Consider the following 13333-nt stretch of genomic DNA (forward strand, 5'->3'; position numbering starts at 1 on the left):
AAAAGAATTATCCAAAAAACATGCTTTCTTCAGAATGTGAAATTAAAATACATGTTATCAGTAAAAAAATAAAACTTAACAAATAATAACTATGTAAAAATTGTTATCATTTTTATATTTTCAAATTATTTTTCTTGTAATGACTTAAAATAAAAAAATATAATATTTAAAAGGTCAATAGTTTTTGAGATAGGTAGTTAATGTTTACTGTTAAATGAAAAAGTGAGTACCTATGTATAAATATATTTTTCATTTTTGTGTATATAATATAATATATGTATGTATATTTACACATACGTGGTTTTATTGTAAAAAATAATGTATGCATACTTAATTATTTCAATATTTTTTTTTAATTCTCTCAATTCCAAAACTTGCACTCGGTTTATTTTAAAAAGTGAAAAATTTGCTATATCTTCAGAAATTTTTAAAATTTCTATGTTACAATATTTATATATATCTATACAATATTGAACCTGAAATACTTACATGTTAATTTGATTCATTAATATATTTTTGAAAATTTACTTTACCGATTCTAATTCATCAAAACAGTCAAGTAAATAATTGTCAATATCTATTTGTTTCCATGTATAACATTGAGTCATTGGTGATGTCATTTTATTGCATGCATCTATTGATTCGCTAAATAATAGCATTTCTTGCTCGGATAAACCTATATTGTGCATGAATTTATATTCAATAAAGAGTTCAAAACATATTTTAAATTTTTTTACTAAAGCATTTGTCGTCAGATTTGTATAAAATTTAATAAAATAGAAAACTCAACCACAGAAACCGTCAAACAAAATAGCAGATGTACTTTTACATTTTATACGACTTTTTAGTTAAAAATTAGATAATTCATAATATTATTTTATAATTTTTGACTAAATATTTTGTAAATATTCATAAAATATACCAATTTATTTATTATACATTTTATGATTTTAATTATGGACTTCATACATCAACAATGTGATTAATTGGCAATAGCTATAGTGCGTAACTGATACTCAAATACATAAAATACATAACGATTAATTGGTGATTATAGTGCGTTTTAAGAATTGGTAAACATTTCGATTGCGTTTTGTATATACCTACAGTTTATCATTCAAAACTTCCTCGAATATTGAATAAATGTATATGAGTAATAAAATATAAATGGAAAAAAAATATTGTTTGAGTAATTTTTCAAAAATATTATTGTGGTGAAAAGGAATTTTCCACAAGTTTTAAGAGCATTTCTTTGAGAAATTTTTAAGTTTAGATATTATATATTTCTTCATATATAATTAACATTATACAAAAAATTCACTTGGATTTGATATTGTAAATACAAAAATACTGTATTTCCTCAAATTTAGTATATTATTAGGCGTTTGTATCAACCAAGATTCAATACTACCTTCAAATAAACCATGTTGAATGGTCTGGCGTATTATATAGGCAATATAGGTACATTGATGTGTAGAATACTAGAATATTATAAACATGTTCGATAAATTGAAGTTGGGTAGTTTAATCGAAACTATCTTGCTTATTTATACATGATACATCATTTAATAATGCGTATAGATTTAGAGAGCTTAGAATAACTATAGTGAAGTATTATTGAGTATTATTGGCTCTTTAAAAAAAATTGATATTGGTACACATTCATTTGACACCCATGACTCATTATTTTTTGTTTTAGGGATGGCGAGGACTGATATGAAAAATTTGAATACTAGTAAAGTAGTTATTTTAATACGATTTTTTTCAGTAAAAATTAATATTTATAAATAATATATTTTGTTAACCAATATTAAAATATTAAAATTAGAAATAAACTCACAATAGCGTATCATATAATGATTATATGAATACAATCTAATGATAATATTCACGAAAAAGAAGTTTATCTCATTTATACATATTTATACATAATATTACAAAAGTGTAAAATTAATTTAAAACAAAAATACCAGCTATTAGAGTATTGTAGTCGTTAACTATTTTTGATGCATTTCGATGAAGTCGCATTATTTTTGTTGCATTTGTGGCGATGTAATTTGGTGTCAGTATACTTTTGAAGCCAATCAATGACCAATACTCTATTTCAGTTAACAGTTCAAATACATCACTAATAAAATATGAATATGTCTTTAAATGGTTGAAGTTTTTTTTTTAAATATTTGTAAAAATACCAGTCCATGTGAAGCGTTAAATTCCAGAATTGATCATTTTGATTTCCTTCTAAAATATATGTATCTAATTTTTTGTCATAGTTTATATTCGATTGATTATTCCATAATTCAATTGTGTTATTTAATAGTTCTTGATAAGCGATTGTATAATTTTTGTATAACTCATGAAGTTTTTCACTATTTGAACACGGTAATAACCAAGGACGTTCTGATATCATCTAAAATGTTTACGATTAAAATTGTTTAAAGTTTAAAATCTATTTTAAATATTGAAAGAAATAATTAAAATAGAAGAATTATAATATTTAAAATGCCATTCCATCCACCTGGACTTTTGGTGGCTATACAATGATCACAAAACCCGTTATAGCCATTTACCTAATATAAAGGTTAAAACTGTTAAAATATTTTAAAGATAGTCATTTTTAATAATTTTATTGGTTTTAATACAGACCATCATGTATGTGGCTATACTCACATTTTTTAGTGTTTCAATTCTTCTGTATTCGGTCATGGTGGTTATGCAGACACCTGAATATTTGATCATAAAGGATGGTATTTGGTAACTGTTGTCCGTGTAAAATTGCATAGCTAATGATATATCGTCGATTAACATGGCGTAGACATCATTAGTTTTTTTCTGAAAATGGGACTTCAGCTGTGGCCAATTAGAAAAATAATGCAAGCTCTGTAAAACATTCAGAGCATCCTCAATGTTACACGTAATACTCATCGCGTCATTTAACAGCTGTTCAACTATATTGCATAATTCTTTCACTTCGTTTTTGAATCTAACATAAACCAATAAAACGTTTAAACGTGTATTATACTGGGGTGTATAGTGTTAATGAGAAATAAATTGGTATGTTTTGATATCTTACTCGAGTTCATGTTGATACCAATCAGTGGTATTTACGTTGAATATTAAGTTTTGGACATTCTCCAAATTGCTTATCAATTTATTGAATTTTAACTCAACGGATTCCATAACTTTTTCGAACTCTAGTCCTTTGGTAAATGAAAATCTCGGTTTTGGTATCGGGTGTTTTCCATTCATCCTATCAGAGATACATTTAGGCATAGACAGTGTTTCATCGTGAGATATTGAATATATTTAATGGACAGGTTAAGTATTGAAAATAGAGTTAAACGTTAAAACATATATTTAATAGTTAAGTTAAATAACAAAATAAATATATATATTAGGTATATGTGTGTATTGTGTATTCACTTAAGTTATAAATGTATGAATTGAGGTACCTTTTAAATAAGATAATTGATTTGCATATATAATTAACATCTCTGCAGCGATCCAAAAACATATGCACGTCTTTAGTTTCCACTGACCAGTGTCCATCATTTTTAGAGTTATAAATTTCAATTACCTTTAAAATATTTTGTTGCTTAATCAAACAAAGGTTAATATATAATAGAAAATCAACTGTTGTTTTTACTTTAGTATATATTGAAATAAAATTTTCACAACAATCCATCGAAATCTGAAGTTCATTTAAAACGCTTTCCGTATTGCCAGAGAATAGTTCTGAAATTTTTATGGTTTTTCGGCAAATGTATACAATTTGATTTCCGAGATATTCGAACAAACGACTTATGTCGGACCTGGCAATTTTTTTTAAATTAAATCGTTACATTTAATTATTAAACCGTAATAAAATGTAGCTTTACCATTTGTTATAGTATTGCGATTCTTCAAAAATAAAAATAAACTTGACAAATATGTCTGGCAATCTTATTAATACGTCATTTGGTGATTTTATATCGTATAAGTCCATGACCGGATCCCATAAAACTTGTAAGTAATTTAGATTGGATTTGGCTTCTACTTTGGCTGCCTACATTTTATAACAATTATAGATGCATAATTAACTGAATAATTTACCGCTGATTGTTGATACGATCGGTAATAATACTTATATATTTCTATGTACTCGTTACTAAACGTAATACAATTTATAAAATTCTTGAACTATTGTTTGACAAAATTTAGTTGAAATGTTAATTTTTTTTTTAATTTCAATACATTCTGTATTTTTGTATATTTGTTAATAAACCAACTATAACTTATGGCCATAGAAGCCGAGGTTTTAAAGTTCAGTAAAAAAAAAAAAAAAAAATAGTTCAGTTATATATTTATTTTCAAATTGAATATTTTAGTTTTTATAAAGAAGTCTGAACAATAAATTGGAGCTTTTATTTTTTCACTATTATTATCGGTATTTTATGAAATTATAAATGTTTTATGAAAAAAAAAATAAAAAACAATTACAAAAGTACCAATATTATACTGTACTAATCTAGTTCTTCATCGTTGGTTTTTAATCTTATTATTAATATAGTAGACATTAGATAAATCTTATAATTGTTGAGTTAATATTTTTTTTAACCTTATTTTAATCAATACAATTATCTACGTACCTTAATTTCATTCATAGTGTTGTTGAACGAATGAACAAGAATTGATTGATGTTGATTTAATATTGTAAGAATTTCTTCAACACTCTTATAACTTAATAGAGTAGTTATAAACCGTAAATTTCTAACTAGAATAAAAAATAAAAATTGTATTTGATATTATTTTATTTTGATATTTATACAAACGATTACTTGTGTAAGATGATTATTTATATTTTATGATTTTTTTTTTTTTAATTTAAGATTCTATTGTGTATAGTATAATGTATGTTTATTTCATATGCAGTACGAAATGAATTAATAAATTCACATCTATCAAACTATGATATGGAAAATAGAAAATCCATTTTACTCACGTCTAGTTTTCCAATAATGTATCTCATCAATAATATGTTCCATCATATATTCACATTTGGTAGGCACTCTTTCAGTGTCCATTAAGCATGTTTGAATTTCTAAAGTATATACGTTTAAAATATCTAAAACACAAGTAATAGTACATAACTTATGTAACTAGCTCTAATATATAACCATGATAAATGTAATTGTTTAAAATATATATACATAAATTTTGGTTTTATATAGTTTCGTATTTCAATAATTATATATGTGTTATAACTATTACTTAATAACCAAAATTGAAATAATAATTATTTACGTATATATAATTAAAATTAAATAACGATTTCGTGTTGTTAATAAGTGATTAAGACATGAAATTACATTTTAAATTATAAAGCCATAATTAAAATTAATAAATATTAAATTATATAAAATAGTTGATTATTTTTTAATTTTTGTAATATCTACCTTTAATATTTTATAATGCAAGTATAGAATAAGCATTATTCAAAAATTATTAATTAATATTAACTTATTAGAGTATATTTTAAACATTTTGAAAATTGTGTTACTATATTTTAACGAATTTTAGTAATAAATTAGTTTATGATAATACTAATGATATTACGACTGATGTACCTTTATTCATTAATAAATTAATAACACTTTGCGCTGAATTTGTGATAAAATTATAAAAGTATAACATATTTAATAGTTAATTTAAATACAACTATGAAACAGTTTATTTAATTTTTAATTTAAGTAACCTATATAACCTAAATAATATACGTTTAAAATTGTTGTGTTTATATAATGTATAGATACTAACTTTCTAGCACTTTAAGGGTTTCTTCACTGACACTTTTTGAAGTTTCATCAAATTTCCCAACTATCGTTGGAATGTAAATACTAGGCATTCCTAAAAACTTATATCGTAATGAACATAACTCTTGGATAACTGATCTGTATTGTTCAAAAAATTGATCTTTTTCACCTAATAAATGTGAATTAAAGAAATGATATTTTCTAACACTTTTAAATTAAAATAACCAATAATAGATGAATAGTAAAAGAGTTTATAACAAGTTACATATTGATAAAACACATTGTTTGATAAATTTATTTTGTTCAAAAACAAAGGATACTGGCTGACCAAGAAAATATAAAGGGAGAATACAAAGAGTCTAATAATAAGAACATTGTTTTCTCCACTTGAGTGTCCATTTTCCCGAATGAAATCAGTTTTAAGAAATTAGAGTTGTTCAGTTGTGTGTTTTCGCTGTTGCTCGTTTTTAGAAACCACATAATAGAATCCGTACGAGCATTGGGTATGCAAAAAGTGGCTTTAAGTATGTCGTTCTCATAAAACAAACATATCACTTGTCGATCCGTGCTAATAAACTCCTCTATACTGGATATTACGTCAGTGGACCAATCACTTTTATTTAGGTACGGGAGAAATGTACAAGCCTGGATACGATTTACCTGGAATTAATGTCATAAAATACATAATGTCCTCTTTTTTTTAAAAATTATATTGAAAAACAACTACCTATACATGTACCTATATTATAATTAAAATATGCTTAAATAGTATAGTTGATCGATAATTTGTAGAATAAGCTATTTTTTAAATTAAAAATGTGCATTTAAACAAATAAAGATGTATTAGTAAATATTATTTTAAATATCAAATACATTTTAAATGTAAATAGTAAGGATAATAAAAATATATACTGAATAGCCAATAATTACATTTATTTTATTGGTTTTACTGTACATATTTACTTAAGTTATAATATAATATAGAGTAAAAATATTATGAATATGAAAACGTACCGTAATATAATAACAATAGTTATTAAAAATTTAAATTTTATGAAATAATATGCTATTTAATTAAATATTATAAAAAATTTAAAAATATACATTCAAACTTTGTATATATTTTGATTTCATTATATTTTATAAAATAAGTTTGTATCTTATCTTTAATGTTCTGCTTACAGCACACACAAAATACATGCACATTCAAAGTACCTACTACATTCAGCTTAAATTTCGTAGTTAAAATCGAGTTTTGTATTTTAAACGATTTAAAGAAATTGAATGTAGCTTGTAACATTCGTGCAATATTAAATAAATCTATAGTTACGAGTTTTTTAACCGTAGACGAATCCATTTTATCCTCCTGTTGTTCAGTCATATTGTTGAGGTTTACACAATGGTGATCGAATACAAAAATAGAAAAATAAATACTTGTGCTACACACTAGTAAACACTAAAGTTTAAATTTTAGTATAGTTGGCTATATATACAGTGAATTCAGTAGCTGCATTATTGTTTGTTACCATAGACACCTTTTGAGTTTATGTTATTCTTGGGTATATTATTATCCATAGCGATGATCAATGAGTCACACCGTTAAATTGATTATTTTAGAAAAATGCACAAATGATTTTAAGACTTTCATTATACATGATCTACAAATGTTACCCAAATTTATTTAAACTTAACGATACAAATAACATAATATTTTTGTAATAGGTTTACGTTTAGTATTTTGTATAGCGTACCTATAAATTTACTATGCAGTCTAAATGTTTCATATACCAGCGAGTTTCACGTAATCTGATCATATTGGTGCAGGTTAATTTGATTATATTGATCGGTCAATTTTATAAAACTTTTTTTTTTTTAATTTACTTTTATAATTATTATCATACCTACCAACTTAGAAATTTAATACAAATGAAACACATGCATATTATTAAATATAAAAATGTAAAATGAAGAAAATCAATGATTCCATTTGAGCGTTGAGTATTTTTTTTTTTTTATTATTATTAACATTTTATAATAATATTGAAGTCAATAAAATATTATTTACATATTATATAACTAGATTTAGGTTTTTATTTGTTAATTCTAATAACCATTTTATAAATAATTATTACCTTAAGTAAGACGCACTGTAATTTAATATATTTACAGGATTATGTACAAATGCAGAATGTAGACATGCTGTAACAATAGTTAATAGTATAAAAAAATAAGCTGAGAGAGAATGTTACCAGCTTAGATAACAAATAACGTTAGTCTAAACTTTAAAGGGATAATTATTCACATTTTATAATACAGCTAACTTTCATATGAATATATTCCAATAAAATTGTACTTGTGCGTTTGATATCACTTTAAGGGTGCAAGTCAAATAATGACATGGTGCGTGGATACTGGATAAGTACATTGGTTTACATCTGAACAATCATTCGTTTAATTGATCGCGTGAACAGAAAGCGAATAAATGACATTACAGTTCATTTAAATTTTATAATTCAAAATGTATGTGGTCAATGTTAAGAAAAACAAATTTTAATACATATTAATATTAAATATGTTATTAATAACTATAAGGTAAAAAAATATATTGAGGTAGGTATCTAATCTGTATCTATATTATAAATTATAATGAGTATGTGTATTTACCATTATTTATTTACCCAATCATTGAAATATTGTGATATCTAATAAAATAAAAATTGTTATATAACTCAATACAAATTACGAATTCGTCAGTAAACATAAAATAGTACAAATATTATACCATTTGATTACAAACGATATAATATAAGAAAAAAAGTTGTCGACTTACAAGGAAATGATAGTATTGAACTTTTGAATTTAGTTTTTGATATTTGTACAGACTAATCTGGAAAAATACTGAGTCAGAGATCAATTTTAACGTCGAGATTGATGCGTATAGCTATAAATAAACAAACGTTCGACATCAAATGCCATCGAACGTAATCGCATATTACCGTAATTGGATATTGTGTACGGAAATAGAAAGATGAGAGTAGAAATTTGATAATAAATTATTTAAGAAATATAAGCGCGTTTGTTGTCAAGCAGTTTTCACATAGATGATTTGACAATATTTCATTATTCATATTTCTATACGGATTACATGGTGATTCTTCTAACAGCAAACGCTCAAAAAGTATTAATGTTTTTGAAAATATTTTTCTACAAGACAACGAATATTTTTAGTACCGACCTAGGTATATGATAATAAGCATATTTTAGCGATGCAATTAATAAATTCCACAGTTAATAGGTAAAAATCATATTAGTAAAAAAAAAAAAAATATTTTTCTTTTTCTTAAAGATTTTTATTTTTGTATTTGATCACGTTCGGCTCTGTTCGGCTATGATGGATAACTATAAATTGATGTTAATCGATATCTGAAAAAATCGAAAATATTATTCTTATTTCGAAGAATTTAATGAAGGATTCAGACGTTTTTCCATTGTCTGACCACAAAATAATATTATGGTGTCACACAAATATAATATGTTACTTTTGTTTTTAAAGAATAACGTCAAATTGTATAACAGTTGGTTGTATACATTTTAGTACTCAATAATTTTTTTTTATTATTTTTCGACAGACGGAAAAGGCCAAAGTTGTGTATTCAGCATCTATCGATTACCTACAAACAATATTAATGCCCAGTTGGTATAATTTATGCACTCGATGGAGATGTTTTTTGTTTTCATTAATTTTCAGAATAAGTCAGAATAAATACAACAATCGATTTTCTTTTTTTGTTCTTCGTTTTTATGTTAATTGTCGTACACTGTTTAAACTATATGAGTTATGTATATTTTTAATTCATTCGTTTTGTATTCATACTTAAAATCGAAATACATTTACAGAGTTCCTTTTAGTTGTCCCTGCTGTCTAGTAAACATATAATAATGAAACATGATAATTTATAAGAATACGAAAACTCTAAATATGCACATTTTTAATTTTTTTTTTATCATAATATAGATATTACACATTTAAATATTCAATATTTTATCGAGTTAACCGAAGATACGTTTTACATTTTTATAGTCGTATGCTAATAATTATAATTATTGATGTTGCATAATTTAAAACCAATAATTATATAGTGTCCTTTGACCCTATTCGTAAAATGTGATTTTACTAACATATTTAAATAATTTTAATACATAGTTGATATAGTAGTTGTTCTTTATTTTATATATGCTTATCTGATTTTGTATAATTTTCAATATTTATAGTGCATAATAATTATAATATTTTTATTTATTGTTATTGGACCGGATGACAATAATAAGTTAGGAAAAATTGTTAAGCAAAAACGCTTAGTGTTTCGTATGAACGACAGGAAGGTATAATTCATATAAAAGTATTTCAAACATGCATGTATGGAAATTGAAATTTATATAATATTATAAAATATTATTGTCTGAAATAAATGTAAATAACCGGTAATGATTGTATATTGTCGTTTTATTAAACTTTTTATACATACATTTTAATCACAATAATTTTGTACAATTTCATACCAAATACACATAAATCATTAAATATTATGCATATTCTTTTAAAAATAACTTAGAGTGCCTACATCACATCCAATATCTTCACAAGTCCTTAACACTATGAATATGGTTAACAAAAACATGACATATTACTTAACAATACTTATAATGCAATAATTTAACAACAGTTCATAAAAGTCTATTCAAGTACCTAAGGTTGCAGCAAAATACACATTAATCAGTTATTTCTGAACTCATTTTATTGTATTTTTATTATTATAAACTAAAGTCCACTTGTACGGCTTGCATATTATTATACTTTGGAGCACAGCTGATTTGTTTTTTGATATGATGAACACCAATAAATAATAACTATATACAACACTACAACTAAAAACAATAATAGTATTTATAAAATATAGTTTTAATTATGTATGAGGTAACTGTATACAAAAAAAAAGAAAAATAATAATAGTCATAAAACACAATACTTGTTTACAATAATGTGGTTTTTGTAAATAATATAGTCACACCCGTTGTTGAGTAGTGACTAGAAAACACATAAAATGTGTAAATATATAATGTCGGTTACAATACAATTTTCTATTAAACATTTAGATTAAAAACGGACAAAAAAGATTTGAGTTGAACGATTAAAAGAATAAAAAACTATATATTGGTTAGTTTGCAAGACTACATTATTGAAAAGACTCATTAGCGTGCGGATGATGCCGTGATGTCAATATTTATGATAATATAATATTTTATAACGTTGTGAATGTCGGGGACAGTAAAACGAAACACTTCGCAGCTGTAAGTATTAACAATCACAATCGAACAAAATCGTAGTGTGTAATAGAAGGTTGTTAATACACGATACTTTTAAGGTCTACTTTAATTATGACATCGATATTTGATAAAACACTTAAAACAAATGATAATAATATTTCGGAACACACTCACGAGATAGACAATATTTATAGTATATATATTATATATATCAATACACGCCGGTGGGATGTCCGATAACTTATCAGTAATCGTCGATAATAAAATAAAATATTAAATGCATAACAATAAATAGATGTATATAGTTATCATACGAATAAATGATATCTATTAAAAAAAAAACCACGGTGGTCGAGTGTTTTAAATGGTATTTAAATGTGTTTTATTAATACTATTATCGTTATTACGAAAATACGGAAAACGGTTAGGAGTAGTGAATTTCTGTACAGATTTTCTACATAGCTTTGTACATCAATTACTTGGAAGCAATAATAAAAAAAAAAAAAAAAAAAAATTAAAATTATAATAATAATTTAAATATATATTTATATACGTTTACTATGTATAAAACACTGAGTTTTACCGGTAATATCAAATTTGAAAAAAACGCTAGCGTGAAAACTAGTCGGGTTCGCGCACTCGAATGTATACAATAAATTACTATTAGAATCGTTTCGGAGGAGACACGAAGCGAATCGTTTTTTTCCGATACTAATGTTACTATATTACTTTGCGAGGACAGCGGTAAAAAAGAGTCACGATAAAATTATATAATATTAATATACATGGCCCGAATATATAATTCGATAGAATACAATAAAATAATAATAAAAACAAAATAATATGTAAGTCATAAAAATATCGGATAAAACGCGTGCAAACGGTTCGAATACAGTGATAATAATACCTATATACTATATAGTTATATTATTATACGAACGATAATATTCATCTAATCAGTGTTGTACCAATAGCGAAAAACGAGCGCTGCAGTGTTATTGAGAAGAAAAACCGTTTCCGCCGTTCGATCGCCGCCGTCGTCCGGACGTCCGTTTCACAGATGCGCCAGGATTTCCATTTCGGTGTCCCGGCACCGGACGTTGGAGGTGTCGTTGTTGGCGCTGGACACGGTCACGATGACCGTGCCCGGAGGGTTGGCGGCGGGCGTCGTCTGCACGATGGTGACCGGACCGCAACCGATGTGATGGCGGTCCGCGGTCTTTTCGTCCACGACCACCGCGATGTTGCGCACGTTGTCGTCCACCGTACCGCCGACCACGATGCCGACGTGGCCGCTGCCGCCGTCGTCGTCGTCGTCGGCGTTCGGCGGCGGCGGCACCTTGTTGTCCACAGCGGTGCCGGTCAACACGCCGCCGCCGCCCATCGCCTCGGACATGGCCCCGGCGCTCAGTTGCGACGAGTTGCGACTGTGATGGCTGCCGACCGCCGCCGAGCCGATGACCATCGCTCCGGCCGTCGGGTCCATCATCAGGTGGCAGCCGGGCCGCAGCGTGCTGGACCGCGATCGGTAACTGGGCGGGCCGCTGTAGTCGGCGGCTTGGTGGTGGTTGATCTGCAGCGTTGACGGTTGGTACAGGTACAGTTCGCCGGAGTCGCCGCGACAACAGACGTTTTGCCCTCTGCGGAAAAAAAAAAAACGTTTCGATCAATAAATTGTACATAATAATACATTACAATGTGAGAGAGCTATTAACAGTAGTCGGTAAGGTTATTGTGTATCGTCGTATATATGTGTATTTAATGATTTTCGGGAGCTTGGGTATCTGCATAGCAGAACTAATTATTATATATCATTTCAAAAAAGTGATACTGGTATTGAAAGCACGTGTTCGATTAAATCCCGGTGTCTGAAGAATTATGCAGTAGTGTACTGTTTTTTCAATTGTTTTCCTTATTTTTATCCGTGTCTTTTACGATAATACGGCACACTTAACCCGAAAACCATTCAATATAATTTAGCTAATCTACAGCCTGCGTGTAGGTAAGCACTAATATCTAAAAAGGACGAGTGATGTAAACCTAATATCAATAGTAGGGGGGTTTTGGACGTTTTGGTTGAGGGAATAGTGAACCCCGCAGAATATAATATATTAAATCGTATTTAAAAATCAAAATATATTTCTTACGTTATCTATCACTAAACTTTAAATGTTGGTATATTACTACAGCGGGTATATCAAACGTGTACAATATAA

At 26.9% G+C, this 13333-nt stretch overlaps 2 protein-coding genes across 3 annotated transcripts in view; both read right to left on the minus strand.

Annotated features, from left to right (window-relative positions):
* Positions 1-524: 524 nt before the first annotated feature.
* On the minus strand, positions 525-7878 carry LOC126549826 (uncharacterized). The gene is made up of 13 exons (XM_050200212.1): positions 7123-7878; positions 6113-6452; positions 5797-5961; positions 4982-5104; positions 4629-4753; positions 3879-4045; positions 3647-3812; positions 3453-3577; positions 3074-3250; positions 2671-2983; positions 2193-2410; positions 1971-2128; positions 525-676 (listed from the first exon to the last, which is right to left on the minus strand). The coding sequence occupies exons 1-13, from the start codon at positions 7171-7173 to the stop codon at positions 525-527; spliced, it is 2280 nt and encodes a 759-aa protein (XP_050056169.1). The 5' UTR covers positions 7174-7878.
* A 2400-nt stretch (positions 7879-10278) lies between these two features.
* LOC114131563 (uncharacterized) overlaps positions 10279-13333 on the minus strand; it is a 190268-nt gene continuing 187213 nt past the window's right edge. For both annotated transcript variants that reach the window (XM_050200626.1, XM_050200625.1), the window contains one exon: positions 10279-12757. In XM_050200626.1, the coding sequence (XP_050056583.1) occupies positions 12172-12757 (586 nt within the window). In that variant the 3' untranslated portion in view covers positions 10279-12171. The remainder of the gene's footprint in view (positions 12758-13333) is intronic.

Source organism: Aphis gossypii, chromosome 2 (assembly GCF_020184175.1).
Source record: "Aphis gossypii isolate Hap1 chromosome 2, ASM2018417v2, whole genome shotgun sequence".
NCBI classification, from domain to species: Eukaryota; Metazoa; Arthropoda; class Insecta; order Hemiptera; family Aphididae; genus Aphis; species Aphis gossypii.